At 40.3% G+C, this 24,004-nt stretch overlaps 1 protein-coding gene across 6 annotated transcripts in view; it reads right to left on the bottom strand.

The window, feature by feature from the left end:
- Window positions 1-24,004, bottom strand: part of IQSEC1 (IQ motif and Sec7 domain ArfGEF 1) — a 723,956-nt gene that overhangs the window by 287,694 nt on the left and 412,258 nt on the right. For 4 of the 6 annotated variants that reach the window (XM_075006127.1, XM_075006128.1, XM_075006136.1 and 1 more), the window contains one exon: window positions 23,009-23,095. The exons of the other annotated variants lie outside the window; for them this stretch is intronic. In XM_075006127.1, coding sequence (XP_074862228.1) covers window positions 23,009-23,095 — 87 coding nt within the window. The remainder of the gene's footprint in view (window positions 1-23,008; window positions 23,096-24,004) is intronic. 6 annotated transcript variants of the gene reach the window in all.

Consider the following 24,004-nt stretch of genomic DNA (forward strand, 5'->3'; position numbering starts at 1 on the left):
AGAACAGGCAAATACAAATTAAAGTACCAGAATTATAAATAAAGTGTTGGCCTTCATCCCCAACTCAGTAGCTGTGAGTGATTAACATTGGGGTAATAAGGAAAATATGCTCAAGAAAAGCTCTAGTTTGAAGTTTGTGGTAAATCTCCTGCAAGAAAGGATTTCACTAGAACCCTTAGAGGAGATAAGATGGCAAGCACTTCAGCAGGTTGGAGGGGGCAGGGGTGTTACATTTATAACTCTGCTCACCAAGGCATTTCGACTCCAAAGGCTGGCAGCCACATTTGCAGAAAAGGTCCTCATTCTTGTGCCTGTGCTGGGACAGTGCAGGTCTGTGCTGGGATTATAGGACCTACACTGAAGCCTGGTCTTTGATGTCTTCTTACCTGCACTAGCTGGATTCAAACTAGCTTGAGTAGGCTAGCCCGGGCATGGAGGTCTTAAAATTGACAGCCAACAAGTGATGCAAAATCTTCTGAAATTTTGGTCCTTATTGACTGTTCAGATCTGTGACATTCAAGATGGCACTTCAGTGTAAGAACTAGCCCGTTCATGTCAAACACAGTTTTTAGCAAACCTCATGATTTGAGCAGCATTTTCATGAACTCAGAAAAGCTACGTACACATACGCATACATCTGCTGCTTGCTGCCAACTCCAATTGCCAGTCCAAGCTCTGCTGATTGCTTTAATTAGGAACCATAAAACAAAACTTATCAACATAACACACCAGGGAAATTTATTCATGTTTCCAAAAATAGGAAGAGAGAATTCATTGCTGATGTATGATATCCAACTGCATATAATTTAATTTACAGATGTTAAAAGCTTCCAGAATTACCGTGCTCCATCTTTCATGAGGCAAGTGTCCAGGATGCTAATATAATCCAAGAATTGAAAGTTTGAAATTTACTAGAACTAGGCAAGGGGGCAGATCTTCATTTTTCATATAATTTCACTACATTTTACAATTATCTGAATATATAATAGTAGGGCTGCATGAGTTAAAAATTCACAGATGTTGATCAAAATACAAAAAAAGTCTTATTTAGTCAAAGTCTATATTTTTAAACAGTTTGGTTAGGCTTTAATAATTACATATATAGCATTACTGTTGTACTCAGAAATCTTTCAATGCATAATATTTTGGGTGAATAAAGAAATGTGTCATTAGGATAACAGCAGAAGCTTAGAAATTCGTGGCTGACTCTCCCACTATGTATTTAACAAGCTTAAGATGGTCTCTTTTCTATGTTACATAAGGATGTTTAGCACAGGCAGAACAGGACAGACTATTCACACAGATTGCATGTTGAAGCATTTTAACCTGATTTGTATTTAGAGATCAGGTGTCAACAGACTCTGATTTTATGATTTTTTCCTTATTTGAAAGCACTTGAACACTTCATGCTTACATGGTTTTTGTGTGAAGAATATACTTGGAGGTGAGGATGTCTATTCCTGGTATCTAAGTCACACGAGACTACATTCACTAAACAGTAGAGGACAACCAGAGAGATTTCAAAATGACCGCACGAACCCTTTCACACAAACAAATGCACATGCAAAGTCACTTACAGGAAAGACCACAGAAAACAAATATAAAACAGAAATGACTAAAGCTGAAGTGCAGTTCTTGTTTTACTCAAACAAATGTTTAATACTCTCTAACTGCTTATTGCCAGTTGCACTGCCATTATTCTGACACACACTCAACAAACAGACCACAATTGTGACCTACAATGAAAGGAAGATAAGTCTGGGAGACAGCAGTTCAGGCTGTCTTCCAGAGCCCTGTTACATTATCTCCTGAGGACATGGCACCATTTTCTTCTTACTGAATCCTTTAAAAAAATCATTGTAGCGTGGAGATTGCTGCAGGAACATCTCCTGCAGATCGACATTCACAAACACTGTAGCTACTGACAGCAGAAGGAATGAACATCAGCTCAAATGCCATATATGTTTATGGCTAGAATTAGCCTTGCTATTGGGTGCTGCACAGCTGCACAACCATAGGGAAACCACAGAGAAGGACCTTTCCCTGCTTCCTCCTCAATCCAGCAGGCAGTAAGCTGGTACTGACCCATATCTGCAGCAGCTACACTTCCATCTCTCAGCTAAATTCTGCTGTGGGCACTTGGGGTACTGGAAAATAAGGCTCTCCTGCTTACGGCCCTTCTCCATCCATTCTCCGCTGTCCTGCTTATGGCCCTGTGCAGACAGCCATTAGCACACTGCACCTGCTCACTCCCACATGCCCCGACCTAAGCTCTTTAGAGAGCGTGCAGGGGCACAGAGGGGATTTTATTCCCCTGTAGACATCTAAGCAGACATGCACACAGACGGCATGGAGCCATGGTCTGGGCCTCGCAATCTAATTTTTCACAGGCCACCACAACACTATTCTGGATCTCCAGGAGCAGAAATAATGTAGGTCACGAATTCACATAGTTTTCAACCCGTTCCCATAGATTTAGTAGTTACAGTTAAATACTTACATGCACATTGACAAACAACAAAATCTGTCTGGTTCGATTAATGTTTGAATTGGAGACCCACGTGAACAATCCTTCTATTTCCCAAGGAAGACTGTATATAAACTGCAACAAGTGGGTTTAAAGAACTATACACACAATTCTTGACTATTGTTTCTTATTGCAGCACACTAATAATATTCAATAAGTTTGAATCTACTCTATTTGGGCACTCAATACAAAAGCCTATGATAAGAATATATCCTGACAGTCAAAGCTGCTGAACAAAATTCCTGTCTATATGCTGCTTTATCAGTCAGTCGGAAAATGAAAGTTTTCTTAAATAGGGGACCCAGAAACTTACAAAGAGCACATACACTGGAAATATTTTCACAGCTTCCTGCCTATATTTCACTACAAACTGTTTGGACAGACAGTAGGGTTAGACTTCTGAAAGCAGATTTGTTTGCTGGAAAAAGAGGATTAACAAATGGTCAGTCAAACAACATGCAACCAGCAAACCTTTATGGATCATGAAGCCAAATACGCTAGATGCTCCAGCAGCATGTCTGCTACAAAACAGAATCATACAGATTAACAGATTCCAAGACCAGAAGGAACCATTGAGAACATCTAATCTGATATAATACAAGCCACAGAACTTCAAAATAGCTCCTGGAGTGTTGCTTTTCTGGAAAAACATCCAATCTTGATTTTAAAATGGTTCCAATGGCTAATTACCCTCACGATCAAATTTTATGCCTGATTTCCAGTCTGAATTTGTCTAGCTTCAACATCCAGTCATTGGATTGTGTTAATACTTTGCTCTGCTAGATTTAAGAGTCCATGATTAAATTATTTGTTCCCCTTGCAGACACTTGTAGACAGTAACCACTTCATTGTCCACCAGAGATAGCCAATGGCTGGCCCTGCTTGATGGGAGACCACGCACAGGGTATGGAGCACATTTGCATCAGAAGTGCAGTTTTTTCCTGCAATTTTTAGCTTAAAACAAGGAAAACAGCTAATTATAGTGAATCTGTTAAACTGTCTAGGAAAACATTGTGGAGTCTTATTTTTCAAACCCCTCATCCCACACAGGTTTCAGCCTGTCTGCCACACTCTTTAATTTCACATTTGTTACTCAGGGCTCTAATTCATTGGCATTAGCAAGTGAAGTACCATAACAATGATGAGATAGATGACCAGTCAACTCTCAAGACCATGTTTGGCAGGAGCAGCCATTTCTTCCATCTTTACTTCTAGCCTCAACAAGCCTGAATTGTTTGTATAGAACAAGATGTTTTCCAACCCAAGACTTGGTAGGAGGACCTTTGTTTGCACGTAGACTGTTTAGAATAAGAACATTTGTTCTGCGACTGTAACAGACCAACCAAGGTTCTCAATGTCAAAATTAATGTAACACTTTCAGAAGATGCAATACATTTAGTGGTTATGAAACACAAGGGACTAATGAAACATGAAGCTAAAGCATGAGAGCAGGTAGATTGGTTAAAAGTACAGTGACAGGTTTCTGTTGCTTTGTGTAAATAAACCTCAGCTTTCTTAATTGCTCTTTGTTCATTTCTGAGTCTCTGATGAAAATATCAAATGCTTTGAATAATGTATAGTTTATGATTCTTAATTTTTTTAAAATAGGCAGCTTTTATGCTTTGATAAGTTAAACTGATAAGCTAATTCACCAGTTTACAGAGAAAAAAAGGCCATTCTGCTGTTGTTTTCATCTGGAACACAACAATTCTATTGTATCAGTAGATAAAATACTGTTTCACTGATATCCAATGACTTGTTAAAAAAAGAATTTTTTTTTTGGTGAAAGATGTGGTTAAAAATAGATGAGTATATGTGAGCTTTAGAACAGCCTACACATTTGAGGAGAAGCTTTGTTTACCACAGTTGTGATTTTGTCAATTTCATGGGCAGATGATATTGACAGGCCTCAGCTGACAGCTCGCAGATTAACAAAGAACAAAGCAGAGTGAAATTGCTTTAATCAGACGCTTAGTGGCCAGCAAGCAAGCAAACTTATTTGTCAGAAACATCTGCTGCATACAAGAGAATACACAATGGATTAGTCACCCATTCTCTCCAAAGTTATAAATACATCCCCTGACTAACACAGGGATCATGGTGTTTAAATGAACGAAATTATATTAAGGTGACCTTTCGGACACATGCATAATATTCTGTGTTGCAATTCTGTGTTGCTGAAGATGCAATTACTGTGTCACACTTTTTCCTCAAGCACTTTTTCATCCAAGGTGACAGAGAATAAACTCAGTTTTCAGATCTACAGTTGCTCAAAGAAAGGGAGGCCTACTGAGTGCTCAGGAAAGGGTCCCAGGATTGGGGACAGGAAGGGAAAGGAGAAGAGAAGGGATACTGATGGACTTACTGGGCCCCTAGGCTGGGGAGAAGGGGTTTCTGTGCTCCTGGAAGAAGTGGAGCGGGTGGTGGGGTGGAACTCCGAGCATACCATCCATGGCCACCCTGTTCCCAACCAGTCCTCAGAGATGCCTAAAGTGTGCCGCCTGGTACTTCAGCAGCAGTATAGAGTCCAGGGCTCCAGCTGCTGCATTGCTGCTGCAGTAGCAGTGATGGCAGCTGGGAGCCCTGGGCCTTTTTGAACCCCACAGCCTGCAGGGTAATTGCCCCCTTTTGCCTCCCTGAGTGGCTGGCCTAGAGAAGTGTGAGTTTCTTTGAAAAGACTGAGCTCTATGCTCAGGGGTCAGAGGCTGATTTGATTTTTATTTGGTTTGCTGCATAAGAGCATCATCTAAAAAATTGTAAAGATCACAAAATACATGTGGACAAAAAATGAACAAGCCTAACTGGTAGAGAGCACCCAAACTACAGTCCACAAACATTAGAAATGAAAAAAAAAATTAAAATACAGTCAAGTTGTCTCTACAAAGCCTGAATAAAACCTTTCATTTTGTGCATACATTTTTTTCACCTGCAACAACAAAAACGTGGCATTTATTTGCACATATATGCTGGGCAAGTGAACTTTAACTACCCAACCTTCCTTGTATATACCATTTGCACATTCAGTCTCTGCCTTTTGTGCACACAAATGAATAACTGTGCTTTTGGCAACTGGGCCTTGTAACTTTAGATTAAGCTCATAAAATCAAATAAATGCTCCATTATTTTATATCTCGCTCTTGACTACTCCACTTAGATGTCAGATTTTATAACTTTTGTGTTTTCTTTTTTAATCTCTGTCCCCACCATGGCATCGGTGCTGCAAATGTATTTGAGATTTTCAAAGAAATTGTACAGTAAGGCCTCAGAGTACATGAGGGTTCCATTCCGCGTGCCCTCCCATAACCGGAATTTTGCATAAGTGGGGTCCGGCTTTTTCCCCAGCGGAGCACATGTTTTGCAGCTGGGGAAGCAGCAGAAAGGTAAATCCTGGGGTGGGGGAGGGTTAAGCCTCGTGGTGGTGGTAGGGGGGATAAAGGTAAGCCTGGAGTTGGTTAGGGCTACAGGGGGGCAAGGGGTGGAGTTGAGCCAGAGCTGTGCATGGGGTGCCAGAGCCCTGCTTGGGTGGTGAGCAGGGCTGGGGGCTGGGTGGGGGATGGTTGAGCCAGAGCCACGACTGAGGGGCAGTGAGCCAGAGCCAGAGCCAGGAGTGGGTAGTGAGCTGACAGAGGGGTTGAACTGGGGGTGGGGTGTTGAACTAGAGCCGCGTGTGGGAGGGACGTTGAACCTGAGCCACATGTAGTGGGTTTAAACTGGGGTGGGAGGATGGAACCAGGTTTGAGTGTGAGGGGTTTGAACCGGGGTGGGAGGATGGAACCGGGGCTGAGTGCGAGGGGTTTGAACCGGGGTGGGAGGATAGAACCAGGGCCAAGTGTGAGGAGTTTGAACCGGGGGAGGAGGGGAAGGATGGAACTGGGGCCAAGTGTGAGGGGTTGGAACCGGAGCCAAGTGTGAGGGGTTGGAACCGGGGTGGGAGGATGGAACTGGGGCCGAGTGCGAGGGGTTTGAACTGGGGCAGCCGGTTTGAACTGGAGCTGTGGGGGGGGGGTTGAATCAGGGCGGGGGTCGGGGGTGAAATGGAGCTGTGTGTGAGGGGTAGTGAGCCAGAGCTGGGTGTGGGCGTGGGGAGTGAGCTAGAGCCGCATGGGGGTGGTGAGCCAGTAGTGGGGTTAAACTGAGGCTGGAGAAATTGAGCCGGAGTCACGCCTGAGGGGTGGTGAGCTAGCGCTAGAGACGGGAGTGGGGGGTGAGCAGGAGCTGTGCACAGGTGGTGAGCAGAGCTGAGGGTGGGGGGCTGAGCTGGGGCCGTGCGGAGCTGAGGGGTGTTGAGCCAGGATGACCGGGAGCAAGTTAAGGGCAACTGGAAATTGTGCATTTCCAGGGTTTACTGTAGGAATCGGGGTCAGCTGCATAAGAGCAGGATCGCGTACCCTGAGGTCACCTCTCCTGAGACCTTACTGCATCAATAAAATCACCAGCAGTGGGGCTGACACACAAAGGGACAGTGTCATTTATTGAAGTGGGGGCTCTGGCTTCAGTTAGAGGCCTAATCCAATCCCCATTTAAATTTATGTAAGAATTCCCATGGGAACTCCTGGAGAGAAATAATGGACCAGTGGTTAGGGTGCTACCCTGAGACCATGATTCAATTCCCTCCTCTGCCATAGACTCCTGATGGGACCATTTAAGCTCAGATCTTGAAAGGTGTTTTGGAGTTGCTGTGCTCAGCAACTGATTTAGGAGCCTAAACCTTATGTTCAAAAGGGATTTAGCTGCTTAGGAGCCTAAATACCATCAGCAGTTCAGGTAAGTACCAAAGACAGAGACTTCAGTAGAAGTTGGATTAGGCGCTATAAATGTCATGTGATCATTACTGGTTTTGTTTAGCAGGACCACTTTTACCACGTGTTTTTTTTTTTTTTAATTTAAACGGAGATAGTTCTCAGTGAATGGCCACCATACCTTCTACCAACAAGAAGTCCTATGGCACCTTATAGACTAACTGGTTAGTCCATAAGGTGCCACAGGACTTGTTGTTCTTGAAGATACAGACTAACACGGTTACTTCTCTGATACATACCTTCTACCATGAGCCTTCATTATCCAAAACAAATGAATAGATGTTTGAATGTATATTCTTCTCTATGGCCCCATGCAATAAGATGAAGTGTAATCTCCTGTAGAGATTTTAATTTAAGAATCTCAACGCTATTTCAAGGACTGGGAAATATTACCATTACCATTCCTGATGTTACAGATGAGAGAATTGAAGAGCAGAGCCATTACATGACTCATCCAAAGGTCCCCAGTGGCGGAAAGGGGAGGATAAATTTAGCCCAGGCACAAACAGCCACAACACCCACTGACTTCATGAGCAGTTGCACCTACTTATGGCCCTACTGTAGTTGATTGTAGGTCTCCTGCTTCTCTCTCCACTGCAGTACTCCTCACAGCATGCTTCTTCTTTCTGATGTCCACTAAGGATATGCTCTTTTCCCACCACCTGAATAAAACCAGTCTGAAACTTTAAGATCATCCTGTCCATCAGAGCTAGATACTTAATTTCAGAGCAGAGGTTGAGCTGGTATCTTTCTCAGCTACCAGAAAAAACAACCTGCTAATATGACTCAGCTCAACAGGGTTGTTACTGTGTTAGATCACAGAATCACAGAATCATAGGGCTGGATGATTCAGACTTTCTTTGCAGCTGTGTCTGTTTACAAATTTTCTCTCCCAAATGACAGTACTTACTGTACTGGTTGCAATGCCCATTTTGCAAATTTTTGGCATATCCACAGACTAGCTGAATCTGCTAAAGCTTCTTAAAGCTGCTGGCAAATGAAAAAAAACTTAATATGTACAAATTTCTTGTAAGTGGAGGGCCACATTCTCCTTTAATTTATGATCATGCGCATGAGAAATAACTCCACTGTAGTAAATAGAGTTATTCTGTGGGTCCAAAATATTTGTTTCATATCTCGCTGCTGTTTCTACCTCAGAAGAATATGCCCAGTTGCATAGACTCAAACAGGTAGCCATATTAGTCTGTAGCTTCCCAAACAACAAGCAGTCCTGCAGCACCTTAAAGACTAACAAATTTATTTATTAGGTAATGAGCTTTTGTGGGTAAGACCCACTTCCTCAGGTTTGGATGAGACAATTAGAATCCAGGGTTATATAGCAGGGAGAAGGGTAGTGGGGGTGATGGGAGGATAAAAAAGGGATGGGCTAATCATCACTGATAGGACCAGTACAGTTTTCAAAGAAGTTTCCATGTAAGTATTTGTATTGTTATCGTCTTCATGAGTCTGAGACGCTATCCTCAGGAAAAATTCAGTGTTAACTTAAAAGCGGGACAGTGCCATGCATAGCTGGCTAACAATGAAAACTGTCAGCCACAAAATATATATAGTCTGTAATATTAATGAACTAACATAAGAGTGTTAGCATTCAGCAAAGAAAAGTTGACTCACATTTTTATTCGTGATTCATGCTTCCAAAAGATTGTAAAGCATGTAGAAGCAATACTGTGAAAGCTTTGAAATGCATTGTAGCAGAGCTCCCTCTAGCAATCATTTGCAGGAATCTTAAGCATCACGTAAAATCTGTTTCCGTTACTCATAAAAATATTCTTGATTGGAATATGCTTAATATCTACAAATCTAATGAAAAAAGGTACATTTCGTATTTCTATTACAGTGATTCATAGTACTTGTCATGACCTATTATTTTCTATATTTTGCAAACTTATTTTTCCTAAACATTTTCAGCATTTGTAATGAAACAATTAAAAACAAGATTTAAGATCAAAAATATTAAAAGTAAGCTCACCAAAATGATCATTTGAATGAGTATGAACAGCAATTTTCAAAACTATGAACAACCGAACCAAATACGCATTTGTTTAATCTATGTTTACATTGGAATGACAAGGTCATGTTGTCAACACACTCCACAGCTTTAATTATCTGGGTTTAGGTAGACTGAAAGCTCTTTAGGACAGGGACTTCATTGCAACACTTGTATATAGTGCTTTGAACAATTAGACCCCAATCGCTGACTGGGCTTCTATGAACACATCTATTTCAAGGAAGGAGCTTTCTCACCACAATGAAATTGAGCTACTTCTCCTTTGTGAACCCTGAGTTAGTTATAATCTTGGGAAAAATCTGAAATGTTGATCTGAATCGCTAATGAGACCTGTGTGGAACTGCTTCTGCAAACAACCACTCAACTTTTGCAGTAACTTAGTTTTTCTACTCATATAGTGGATGGCTATTCAATATTTAGATTGTCCAAATAATGAGTGTTATTTTAAGATACAGTCTACATTTGGAACAGAGGTTCTTGAATTTGTCATGGTTTGAACTGCTATATGCTCCATCTAATGACATAATAAAGTCCATGTTATACATATATGCAATGCAAATATGGAAATTGTTTTGAGTTGCTAAATAGAATAATATGAATTACAGTCTGAGAAACTGAAAATTAACATCATATTTGCAGAAGGGAAATGAAAGTAGCAGCAGTTACAATGCACGCAAAATACGGAAGGCTGTTTGACGTATGTTCATTACAGCCAAAACCATCCAAAAAAGAAACATGATTAAAACCTAAAGATGTTCACAAAAGAAGCCCCTATATTCAAAGTGGAAAAATAAAAAATGAGCGAGATCTTAATTGATACCAATCTGAAAATGCCCAATAAAACATTTTCTATTTGAAACCACCCAGGCAGCAAACTTCTTCAATACTTAATGCAGGGGCACTCTGGAATGCATTCACACAAAGTAAGTGAATAACATATGAGAACAGCGGCTAAATGATTTTTCTCAGCCTTCCACATCAAAGATTTATGTGTTGTGGTCATTTGTTGAATGGCTCATTCAAGCATAAGCAGAGGCATCTTCTACACTCCCAACTATGGAAATTTGCAGAGAGTATACAGAAATTAGAAGAAAAGGGAAAAACCATCTTCAGTGCAGCCCTTTTATTTTATGACAATGTACACTAATTAGGTCATATGCATAAACCTTGGACAAGTTAACCAGACAAGAATTCTACCCAGTTTTAGGGATGAATCCTGAGATATATAGCATGTTTCATTTAGCTAGCCATAATTTATTTAGAAAGGAAAATGTTCACTTTTGCACTTCTTCCATGGCAGTCTGCTTTCTGATGGAGAACAATCCATGGTAGTTGCTCACGTGAGAGTTTTGTATGCCAACAATTTCCAAGGACTCAAATTTTGCCTTTAATTTGAAAGGGCAAAATGCAACTACCACAAAATGATCGTATTTCTTTGCTATACAGGCACCAGCACAGATCTGCCTTGCACTGCCTTTTTTCATGAAAGGTATCGTTAACTGTAACCACACTGAGGAGGATGGTTTTTCTTCATTGTAATGGGAATGATACCCAGAATGAATGGTTTGGGACTTTCATATACATAAGTCATGCCTCTATTTCTCTTTAACTAACTAATTAACCAACCAACACCTAATTAAATAAAATGCAGATGAAAACTTCCCACAGATCCCAGCCTGGAGAAGAGAATAATTACTATGCTTCAGATCAGTACACAGAGTAGAGAGAAGTAATTATTGTTTACATTTGTGACAGAGAAAAACAAGTCAAAATAACAGAAATCCCTACTGTTTCTAGCCAAGTGTAACAAGGCTGTGAGAAATTCCTGCCTAATTAATGAAAGAGATAAAAGGCTAAGGAAATGTCAGTGGCATCCAGACATTTTAATGTTCTACTCTAACAGAGTCAACACGAGAACACTGATATGTCTGTGCCAAAAATATGAAATCCTCTAAACAATTTCTTCATGTGTGACCTGCAAATTCCTCATAGAAAAGGAATGCCCATTAATGCCATTGTAATGCCATATGACTGGGATCCACATAGAATGGATGTATTCAGTCTCAAAACATAGGCTCAAGCTATACAATGCTCCCAATCTGCTCCCACAGATTGAGAGTCGTGTAGGGCATCTTACAAATGCACAAACAGCACCAGGGTATGTGTTCCTTAAGGGCCAAATTCTTCCCCAGCTAGGAGACATTCTTAACTTCCTGATCATGTCCCAGATAAGTAAAAGACAATCTAAAGTGCAGTCCTATATCAGGTAACTAGAAGAAAAACTGAGGAGCCAGCAGCCAAAAACTACCCCAAAGAGCAAATTCCTTATTTTCTGCCCTCCAATGCACAGATTCAGATGACTCATCGGCAAATTTGGGGCCATTACTGGACCTTGATTTGTGTGTAGGGTGGAACAAGAGAAGAAGATGGCAACCCTTACACTGCCTTGTCTTAGTCTGCTGCTTTCCCTGATCCTACTGATCCCAAGCCTTTCCATTCCATCTTACACCCTTTCATCCTGTCCTCCCATCTCTCCTCGTTATCTCCATTTAAACCCTAGATCATTCATATCCTTTAGGATTGCATTTTGGGGTGTGATAGACCGATTATCAAAAGCAGCCTGTCCCCCAGGAACAGTTTCTTCAGTGATTTTTTGCTTCCTATTAACAATGACTGGGAACCACATGAAAAAATGGGTCACTTTGTTATAGGACCTTTATTTCCCAGAATGTCATTTTGAGTCTGCCCCTTTATGGTGAGTATAGCCAAACAGCTGCAGCCCTCAAAGAGTCATTTTGCAGGTGGCATGTTCTAGCTGATTCCCTCTTTTCCATCTACCAAGAACCAGACAGCTACACTACATCTACACTACAAGATAAAACTGAATTTATTAATATCCATTTTGTAACTCCAGAATTTGTAAGTTTGAATTTGACTAACCTCACCTCCCCATGTACTCCTCACAGAATCGACTTATTGTTCTCAGACTCAACTGGCAAACATTGACTGTTGCAGTAGTGCATTGTGGGTACCTATCCCACAGTTCCCTCATCCCTGTAGCATTCTGGGTCTGCTCGCTGGTCTTTGACATTATCGTCCCATATTGCATTGTCCTCATTCCCCTCCCATGTTAAGCAAATGTCCATTTTTCCTGTCGGAAAGAAGGAAAAGTAGGGCATCCACAGAGATGGCAAAGTTAACAGAAATCTCTTTCTCCTGTAACTGAATTTTCAACTGGCCATCCACTGAGTGTCCCCCCTCTCATGATTGCATCTGATCCCTGAAAATAATACAGTGACCCTGAAAAGCTTGAAGAGAGAAATGACAGGAAAGTGTATGAAAAAAAGAGAGCTGCTGAGGGGAGGGTCTTGGGCTTTCCATTGCACTACAAGGCTTCTGTGCACAGGTGGTGTTCTCAGCTGGCCATCCACTGAGTGTCCCTCCTCCTGCGATTGCATCCGATCCCTGAAAATAACACAGGGACAGAATGTATTCTCAAAGTTAGAAGAAAGAGGCTAGCAAAGTCTAGGAAAAAAGATCTTTGTCTTTCCTCTTCACTGCAAGGAAATTGCAAACATGGGGGATGGCAGTGAAATCTCAGACACTGAACTTGTAATGGAAACAGGAATCTCAACTGGCCCTCACCCTGTGTTTTTGGAGGGGTCAAAGCACAAAGAAAGATAGGAAATGTCAGCAAAAAGATTTTAGAACAGAAATATCAAACCAGCAGGTGTCTGCAATGGGCAGCAAACTCCCAGAAATATTTTTGGTGGTGGTGGTGGGTGCTGTGGTCTGTGGCTGCAGAGCCGGTTGAAATGTTGAAGTAGTCAAAATAGTCCCCCTGAATATCTTAGCCGCTGAGGGAGACTTCCCCACGTGGCAGCAAGTCCCACTGGTCCAGTGCTAGGGGTGTGGGGGGTGTTCAGTGGGGGGCCAGTTGAATTATTTCCCCGAAATATCTTAGTTGCCAGGGGAGACTTCCCCCTGGCAGCAGCAACCCCCCTCTGGTCCAGTGCTAGGGGCGTGGGGGGTTTCAGTGGGGAGCCAGTTGAATTGTTCCCCCTGAATATATTACCCACCGGGGGAGACTTCCCCCCACAGTGGCAGCAAGCCCCTGAGTATCTTGGATGCCGGTGGAGACGCCCCCCTAGCAGTAGCAAGCCCCTGAAAATCTTTCCTGCCCTTGGAGCCCTAAACGTGAGCAAGACAGGATATCGAGCTGTCTAGCAGCACAGTCAACACTGAATGGCAGGCACGTCCTTTTAGTGGGTCGGTGCTACCCACATGATGTGTCTGAGTGCAGGAAGAACCCCAACTGCGTGGAGCCTATGGTCAAGAGATGGGGTTCGTGCACAAATGTAAACTGCTGAGAAGTTTCTCAGCCTCTTATGCAAGCACGACCTGCACAACAGCCCTGCTGCCATGTAGTGTGGTGGGGCAGCGGCTGGCTCCAAACAGCGTAGAAAAAAATACCAAGTGTAGAGACAGAACCACGACCTCCCTTCTGGAGATATTTGTAATGGGTAGATGCACTTACAGCACTAGTAGCAAAGAAAGAAAGACATTTCTCAGGCTCTCATATTAACATGAGCCCACAGCTACAGGCTTCCTGGTCCTGATTTGAAATTCATGGTCTTCCTCTTACCTAATTCCTGTGCACCTGGAGAGCAGCAGCCAGAGCGGAGCACTTGGGGGCATTGTGGGTTACACATGGAACACCTCTGGAGGCTAATAAATTTGATTTTAAGGCGTGGCACTTCCACACTAGCCTCTAATTGAATTTCTGAATTCGTGCTTGATGCTGTACCCAGCAGGTACTGATGATAATGTGATGGCGATATCAGTGCTCCCTAAATTGAGCTAATGGTATTTCCAGTGAAGACAGTCACATGGTAATAGCGAGCTAACTGCCTTAAATTCGAATTTATCTCATAGCGTAGACACAATCTTTGAGCTCTTGAATGGGCAGTTTGCATTTACTGTAGTGGGAGCTAATCATCCACAGACATATCTGGGCCTTTACATGACACTGTCTATAGCTTAGTGAAAGGTCCACTATTCAGTTAGGTGTGTTTATCAATGCTGAGTACAAAATAGGACTGTTGCACAAACATATTTAAATATACACTTGGTAAATTCACAGATGTTTAAAAACACTGAGAAGTGCAGCTGTTTAAAGCCTAGGAAAATATGGTTATGCAGCTACAGTACTCATCTGTCCAAATCACTGGGATAGTCTAACAAACACCTACAGCGATAGGAGAGCAGCTGAACCTAAGCCCCAGATTCTAACAACACTGTTCACATTCTGATTTGGATCTGAACAATGCAACTAGAGTCCAATTTTGAAATGTGCATTCAGGGCTGTTCCAAAAGGCTCGATGCAATACACATGACAAAATCTATTTGAAATAAAATAAATTACATTACTTACCACATCAACTGCCTAGAAGAAATCATTACGACTGCATGTGATAACAAAATGCGCAGTACACTGGCAGATTTATGGCACTGTTTATTTTGGTTCAAAATATATAGTGCATTTTACATTTTTGTTTATACTCCATATGCATTTTAAGCACTTGATACAGAAAAAAGTGAGCAGTGAAAGCTTGGAGAAGAAAGTGCAGAGGGGAAGTTACCAGGCATTTTGAATAAAATTTAAATTTGATATGAACCAGAATCTTTACTATTTCCATGCAAGTTAATGTTGGTTCCATACACACCAGCAAGAGAAAGAAGAGGAAGGAGATGGACTATACAGATGTGGCACTGTGACTGCCCACTTAGCGACCCAGAGCTTCTCTGTTATCTTGAGGATGGACTACTAGACCCAGAAGGTGGACAACAGAACTGGTGGAGAACATTATCTTCCCTGCCAAGGAGGGCAAAAAAGAAAAGAAAGAGAAAGGGTGGGAGGGAGGGAGAGAAGGGAACAGAATCACAAGGGAACAACATTAGGAGAATTCAGCTACAATATTTAAAAAAAGCACAGCCCATCTGTAAGCAATGGAAGATAGCCCAGTTGCACCGCTTACAAGAATCTCTGTGAGATCATATATGGTGCTAAAATCTGGGCCCCAGTGTCAGTAGATTTCATGCAACAATCAAAGACAACACAAACCCAGGTTAATGTTTATGGCATCAAAGACTGTTTGAAGTGGAAAGCTTTGTATCAAAGTGCCTCACTACTTGTTGGAAGGGTACTTTCTATTTTTACCATTAGAAAAAAATTATTTCAAATATTCATGGTGTACAATTCACTGAACTCCTCCATCTGTCCCAAGTCTACTGCAGGGATAAAGGACTTTGGGTTTAACTGATCAAAGAGCAAGACTCCATGAAGACTTCCAGAAACATTGAATTGAAAATGTAGGAGAGGAGGCATAATTTTTTCACATGGTTATTTACATGGTGAAGAAATTCTTACAGATAGGGCTGTACTCCTTTTTTTCTTTTAAGCTATGTAGAACTCTGTCTTCAGAGTTGCCAGCATCATGAATAGTGCCACAAACCAGATGTTACATATGCAGTTAAATTACAAAAGTGATCTGGAATGCCTACATCTGTAATGCTATGTTGTACCCTATAGCATGAGGAAGTGGAGGAAGGGATGCTGGCTTACTGGGAAGCTTGCACGATGTCACTTCTTTACCAGTAACAACACCACCACCAGTTGCCATTTTCTTTAACTATATAGAGGGCTAAAGAAGAAGCATGGGAAGGAAACAATGAAGGGAGGTAAACAAGGAAATCCAAAGACAAAGAGCAGCTCTTATGACAGCTTACCACTTGCTCTTAAGAGTGCATAGGCTATGAACGTGCAAATTACAGTTTTTCCATATCTAGGTCCTTGAGGTCACAAGGAGGAGGAACTGAAAGTGTTATTCTATTTTTACACAAACTTCCCTGTGCAACGAGACAATTTAAGCAAAACAAAAATCATATTTTACTGGCTTTGAAATCTCTTATTACAGAATATATTGTTTGACAGATTCATCAGTTCTTTGTTTGGAATTGTTATATTTCTCTCAGGAGCCATCAAAGTTATGAACCTCTGCTCCAGTTTGCATGAGTCATGTCATTTTTATCATTCAGATTGGTTTGACATTATATGGCCTGGTATTTACTTCGAATTTTAAACAAAAAAATTACAACACTTAAAATGTGGTAAAAAGTCAGCCTTAGCAAATTGCCATATATGTGAAAGGAAGATACCTTTCCAACAACTTTTGGTGTTTTGTGAAGCCTCAGTAAGCTGTCATTTTAACCACTCAATGCATTTGGCCAAATATAGCTCACTGGACTATATCTGTACCTCTGATGGACTTTGGGCTGGAAAACCACCTCAGGACACCCTCACTAGTAGACTGTGGAGTTGGGGGCATTCCCAGGAAGACAGGGCATTCTAGGACCAAAAGACATTTCTATGTGAGATTTTACAGATGCGTTTGGAGTATTTTCTCTGAGACTAGACTGTACTTCTGTTGAATTAGGGAAAGGAAAGGGCTTTTTAAACTATAAAAATTAAGTTTTCACTTGCACAAATCTAACAAAAATGGATTTTTCCCTGACTGTGCTGACAATGAAAATTATTTAACAGAACTCTTGGGAAAAATGAATGTGAAAAGGAAACCTGCCACTTATACATCGACAGCCAGCAGCTAGGCATTTCATTTATTATTAGAGGGTGAATTTCACCATTTACCATTGCTACAATATTTGGCTACACGGATTACTACTGGCACAGGTAAAACCGATGATCACCATCAATCCATCTGCTATTTTTGATGCCATGGTTTGTTACATGTTAGTCAACACTGCTAGTTAAAACTGAAAAATTTGGTATTAAATTTCTGAATAAGTACAGAACTGTCAGAAGAATAATTTTACCTCACAGAGGTGCTGATTAAACATTATGCAGGAAGAGTGTGCAAGAAAATGGTGGGCTTTCTTTGGTACTATAACATCCTTTGCAATATCTTTTTGTTTTCACAGGCACCGCTGGGGAAAAAAAAGAAAAGAAAAAGAAATCTCCAGTTTCAAGATTTTAGAAATAATGTTTGGTCATGACAAGACATATAGTTTGAAAATATCAGTAATGAAAACTGAAGACAGTAGATGGAGGACTAATGTTTGGAGGAGTAAATGTTTGGAGTCATGCAAGCAAAACAAATAAATTATGTTTACAAGAAGAAACAGATCTGATCCAATGGAATTCAGCCTTTCAAAGATATTTTAATGTCTTTCAAGCACGGATGTTAAACAAATCTGTCCAGCTGTAGTAATATGTGCATGCTTATATACTCACATGTACACATAAATACAGATATGTACGTTACATGTTTATTTTCCATATGCATTCTCTTTTTCTTCTCCTATTTGCAGTCAATCATCACAGACAGCTTCTGACCATATCTACAGAAACCTGAGAAGCCGATACATCCAGCGGACCTGGCAGTCTCTCCTTTTACAAGGTTAGACTGGCAGATTGCCACCACAGTTCGTGAAGGCACCCATTTAAGGATCAAATTCAGTGATGAATGGCAAAGTAATATGTAATAATTTTGCAGCTGGGGGTGTACAAAATGAATGTAACTGGCAACCACAGACAGTTAGCTGTGGTGTAGTGTATTCACTTCCCAAGTGAATGCTCACAGCAGGGCTGAATTTGAAATTTGACTTGTAATGCTCAGAAAAGCAGGTTCCCCTTCAGAAAGGGGTAGACTGCATCATTTTAAACCTTCTATTATTTGATTTGCCTGCCTTTCTCACTATTTCCTTAGTGAAGGCACTACCTACCCTCATGGGAGATGTTCTCCTGTCAGCATAGGTACTTTACCTCCCTGAGAGGCAGAAACAATGTCAAGAGGAGAAGCCTTCTTGTTGACACAGCACAGCTTATACTGGGAATTAGGTTGGTATAACTCTGTTGCTCAAGCTTCTAGATTCTCCACAACCCAGAGTAACAAAGTCATACCAAAATAAATGTGTAGTGTAGACCAGGGCTTAGTGGGTAAATGACACTGCTTCTTAGATAAATGAGGATCTATAATAAAGTAATACTTTGCTATGCCTTTGCCAATTACACTCAAATTTACGTAATCACTGATGGAGATGGGGCCAGCTTCTATGGAAAGTGTACCCTCTTAGCTGTCGGGTGCATGTGGTTCAAACCTCTCCCCCACCCTCTACAAAATCATTGCTAGTACTGAAAAGTGGGTTCTTAAAGCTATGATTCTATGAAAGCTAACTAACTATTCAAACTGTATTCCGTTTACAATCTGTTTCTTAGAATGTATGAAAAAGGACAGAGATGTAAAGTGTAGGGGCTAATTTGAGCACAATGGGACAAGCAATGAGCTGATGTTGGCATGTATTAGCTTACTTTGCTTTCTCCTTTCTCTTAGAAAAATTAAGAAACATCTTGTATTATTACAGCAAACACTGAACTATGTAAAACGAGTAAGCAAGGAATTGCTATACAAGTTACAGTTATTAAAAATGCATTATTTCCTTATTAACAATTCAAAACAGATGCCAAGGATCATCTTGTCTAGAAATAAAACTGCTGGAGTGAATAAAAAATCCAGAAATTAACTAACAGCAAATCAGAGATGCTCCAGATTTCACAGTAGTGCACTCATTAATTGTTTCTCTTTCAAAACAAATTTCACTTTTAATTCTGGGCTTCAAAATTCTTCCCTTTTTATATTTTCCAAATAAAGGTGAAAACCTAAAATTAGAATTAAGCACCCATTCTTTATTTTCTTCCTGGGGTGTGTAATAGTAACAAAAATTGAAAGATTTAAGGTTACATTAAATGTTATTAAAACATATGTAAATGTAGGGCCCAATTTATAAATGTTTTACAGGCTGCGCTTCTACTATTGTCAATGAAAGTTCCATGTAAAGAACACTTACAAGATCAGCACTTACAAGATCAAATCAACTGTATTTATATGTATATTACATGATAATTTCATACGTCCAGAAGTAACATCAACAACAACTAATTATTTGTGGCCAGATTCTGATAGCCTTACTCACAATGAGAGAGTATCAGAATACTGCCCTTAATTCAAGACTCAGATAATTCTGGATGTAGTGGTAAGCTACCAGGTGACTGTTGAATTAAGGCCTTGATCCGGAAAAACGTTTAAAAATGTTTCACTTTAATCAGAAAAAGAAAGTTTTCAGTTTTCCTTGCTGAATTGTGTGGGTGAGTAAGGAGGAATTTATATTAAACAAAATGTTTCATTTCACCCCAAACAATTTTCTTTAATTTTGTTTGGGGGTGTTTTTAAAACATAAAATACCAAGCTACATTTCAGAATCATATGTCATTTTAAAATGCAAAATCACAAGTTTGTTTGAAGAATGTTGAAATTAAATGTTGCAATTTTTTCAATCCCCACGGTCACTTGTTCATTTGAAACTATTCATTTAATTCAAGTCAAATTTGCATTTTGGTTAACATAAGTTGTACATGTTATAATATTGCTTTTAAGCACAAACAAGAACTCTATGTTTTCTGTACTACAGGGATAGCTCAGTGCTTTGAGCCCCGGGCAGCTAAACCCAGGGTTGTGAGCTCAATCCTTGAGAGGGCCATTTAGGGGCCCAGACTAAATAGGTTTAAAAAAAATCTGTCAGTGCCAATGCTTTCCCCTGCTAAGGGGACTGGACTTAATAGCCAATAATTAGGGATAGCTCTGTGGTTTGAGTGTTAGCCTGCTAAACCCAGGGTTGTGAACTCAGTTGTGGAGGGGGCTGTTTAGGGATCTAGGGCAAAATAGGAAGAGGTGGGGGAAAAAAAAGGATGGTAGTTGGTCCTATCAAGAGGGGAGGGGACTTGACTTATTGAGGTCCCTTCCAGCTCTATGATATGTGAACCTCCATATACTTATATAAAATAACTGAGTAGAAAAATGCTTTAGAAAATGTATAAAAAATAGTACTTTAATAAAAATAGTGTTTTTAATCAGTAGACCTGAAAGCACTTTATAAAAGAGGAATGGGAAAACTGAGGCAAAGGAGAGGAAGTCACTTAAGATCACTCAATAGCATCACAGTGCAGTGCTGTATCCACTAGGCCAGACTGCCTCAATGTAACAATGTGTATTTTAAACTGAAAATATTTATTAGGTTAAGCTACAGATCTAATGGGCTTTAAATATACATATTGGTATATATCTGAATCAACAAAAGAAATGGCAACAGTACTATAGTCTATTGTTGCTATAGATGTGGCACGCTTAGGACCTGACTGGTGCTAAATAAAAGAATTTGCCAACCCACAGGAGGTGAATATTGTCTAGCAGCATTACCAGCACTACCACTGCCTAGTGGGCTCTTTGAAGACAGTTAGGGGTAAACTGGAGCTAAATAACAGCACAAAACACTGACAGCCAGGACTGGTGGCTTAAACAAACCATGGTACTTTGGGAAACTTGGCCACACCCATGATAAGTGGACACCCAGCTAAACACCATCATGTCAGCCCACAGATGTTGCTGGGCCTGATAATGCTGCACTAGAGAGGTTTTAACTTGTAGTAAATAATCCATTTCCAGAAAGCTATCCACACATGGTCAGGAAACTAACACTCCTCTGACCTTTGTATCTAGTGACTGGCGGCAGTGCTCCTCTCTGGAGCAATTATATTTAACACAAAATTAAAAACTCCTAACAAAATAAGAGGTGGGAACCTGCACATTGTCAGGACTCTTTTCAGCATAGGAGGACATCCACAGTCAATATTTACAAACGAGTGACTGATTTGCCACTGCCAAAGATGGAGTGATGATTATGCTAATGAAAAGAAGCCAGCACAAGGAGAGATAGATGGAGACTGAATATTGAAATGCTGGACAGCATGCAAGTGTGAATGACAGGGGGAAGTTAACATTTGAAATAAAGTAAATAACAGAACATGTTTGTGCATTTACAGATTTAGGATTCATTGCTGCTTTTTTTAACTTTCCTTATTACCAATACAAGGTAAGTAGAGGGTTTTTCAGCGCTATAGCTCCAAAATTTTGGTACAAGTATTATTCATGAGCTGGCAATTATTACTAGCTAATTTGACAGGACAAGTACAATAAAAAACAGGCTGTCCATAGCATGCACAGTATGCTAATAATTTCTATATGGTTAAATACCTTGGATGACTTGTTCCCATTGTGTTTCCATAAAGCTCACTTGAATATCTCACTGCTTCTATAAATTTTCTGTTGGGGGTGTATAATATTTTCTGTCTACAATTAAACAGAGTTTTAAAATCCATGTGCACTACATATAACTGGCAGAGTTAGCCCTACTGCAGTGCATTGTTCAACCCGTACCAGGCATGATCTTGCCAAGTGCTTCCTATGGGGTGTGTCTACACTTGCATTCCTCTTTTGAAAGAGGCACACAAATGAGGTAAATTGAAAATGCAAATGAGGTAAATCGAAAATGCTGCTTTTTTGAAAGTAAACCCATCTTCAAAAGAATCCTTCTTCCCTTTGTTTAATGGGAAGAAGGATTCTTTCGAAGATGGTGTTTACTTTTGAAAGAGCAGTATCTACACTTGCTTTCTTCTTTTGAAAGATGCTATTTTGAAATTAGAACATGCAAATGAGGTGCTGAATATGTAAATTTACACCCCATTTGCATTTTTGATTTACCTCATTTGCATACCTCTTTTGAAAGAGGGATGCAAGTGTAGACACACCCATGGGCCATGTCTACGCTAGCCAAAAACTTAGAAATTGCCATGCAAATGGCCATTTCTAAGTTTACTAATGAAGCACTGAAATATATATTCAGCACCTCATTAGCATGCGGGCGGCCGCGGCACTTTGAAATTGACGTGGCTCACTGCTGCGCGGCTCGTCCAGACAGGGCTCCTTTTCTAAAGGACCCCGGCTACTTCGAAGTTCCCTTACTCCAATGAGCAGATAGGAATAAGGGGACTTTGAAGCAGCCAGGGTCCTTTCAAAAAGGAGCCCCGTCTGGACGAGCCGCGTCAGTTTCGAAGTGCCACGGCCACCTGCATGCTAATGAGGTGCTGAAAAGGTTTCAGTGCTTCATTAGTAAACTTCAAAATGGCCATTTGCATGGCCATTTCGAAGCATTTGGCTAGTGTAGACTTAGTCACGATGTTTGGAATACCCTATAATTCCACTGAGTTAAAAAGGAATGGAGAGAATTCAGCATCTTGCAGGATCAGGCCCTTACTCCCTGGAGAGCCAGACGTGGTTGATTTTACACACAATATTCTGGGGCAAAATGTTCCAGTTTTTCTAAACCATGCTTCTTTCTGTAACTTAGAGGTTAAGGGGGAAATTAATCAATTTAATACATTTGTCTTGTAAGCACAATTTCTAGAAATATTTATTTTTCCTTCTCACAGGGAGACTGGGGAGGCTTGCCCAAAATGCGTTATAAAGATAACTTTACTCTCTCTCATGTTCAGTATTGCTTGAGAGAAATCAACAGACACAGGAGTGTCCTACTAGATTTCAAATTTAGTCAATATAAAATCTATTTTGATTTTATCTGATGCTGTGGGATGCTTTAAATCAAATTGAGAATCATTGTATCATAAGATTATAAAACCAGATCTCTCTTTAACAATACAGGTGGGTGGACCATATCTACTCTTACCTGTACTCTGAGTGTGTGGCAGGGACAGTTAGCTGGGTATGGTACAATGGAGCTGGACAGCAAAACTGGTGCAGAGTATTTATAGACCTACGACACAAGGAAAAACACAAAGTCAAAACACCAAGTGTCTAGAAAGGGGCTTTTCGGGAGAGGTAAGTACTAACAGGTATGTTTGAGAATTTCCATAAATTTGAGTGAAATTTGAAAAACTGTCAACTCCGATTCCCAGAAAATAAAAGGGAATACTCCTAAACGTATGTAAACATCAAGAATGATTATGATGAAGTATTGCAACAAGGAGTCAAATTTTTGTTGCAAAGAACAAAACAAAACAAGAAAAAGGTGCTAATTTATGACTTTATGTCTTTGCCTTGTCATGTGGAACAACAGAAGCAAAGATCATGGAAGTTAAGATTTAAAATTCCTGTAGAAATATAAAATATCAAATGTCTGAATTACTCTGCACCAGTCAAGCTGTTTCATTGCTATTCATATTGCAGCAACACTTACAAATGTGAAGAGGAGAATGGGATGTATATGTAAGTAAATTAACATAATATCTTTAAACTCTCTCAAGGCCCAGCAACTATAAATAAATTGCACCATATTGTTTGGTAGTCTGCTAACTTATTGCATGTGAGTTAACATTTGAGTTAAAAGAAAAAGTCCCTGAATCAGTAACATAAATTAGTTATGGCCACATGTTCCAAATTAAGTCCTTATTTCACAATAAAAACAAATATATTGCATGTCAACTTTGTATTAAGAATCACTACTACTACTACTACTACTACTAAGAATGAATATAGTCAACCTGGTAAAATCAATCATAGCTAAGTGAAAGATTCAAGGCAATACAAAATGCCACAGATAGAGAAATGTGAATAATTTACAAGTGATATACAGTAGTGTTCCCCAATATTTAGTATTTCTTTGGAGATGCATTAAACAAAGTTTAGTGCAGTAAATATTGCATAACAAAACAAGAAAATAAAA

The sequence above is a fragment of the Carettochelys insculpta genome, chromosome 11 (genome assembly GCF_033958435.1).
Source record: "Carettochelys insculpta isolate YL-2023 chromosome 11, ASM3395843v1, whole genome shotgun sequence".
In the NCBI taxonomy this organism is placed as follows: domain Eukaryota; kingdom Metazoa; phylum Chordata; order Testudines; family Carettochelyidae; genus Carettochelys; species Carettochelys insculpta.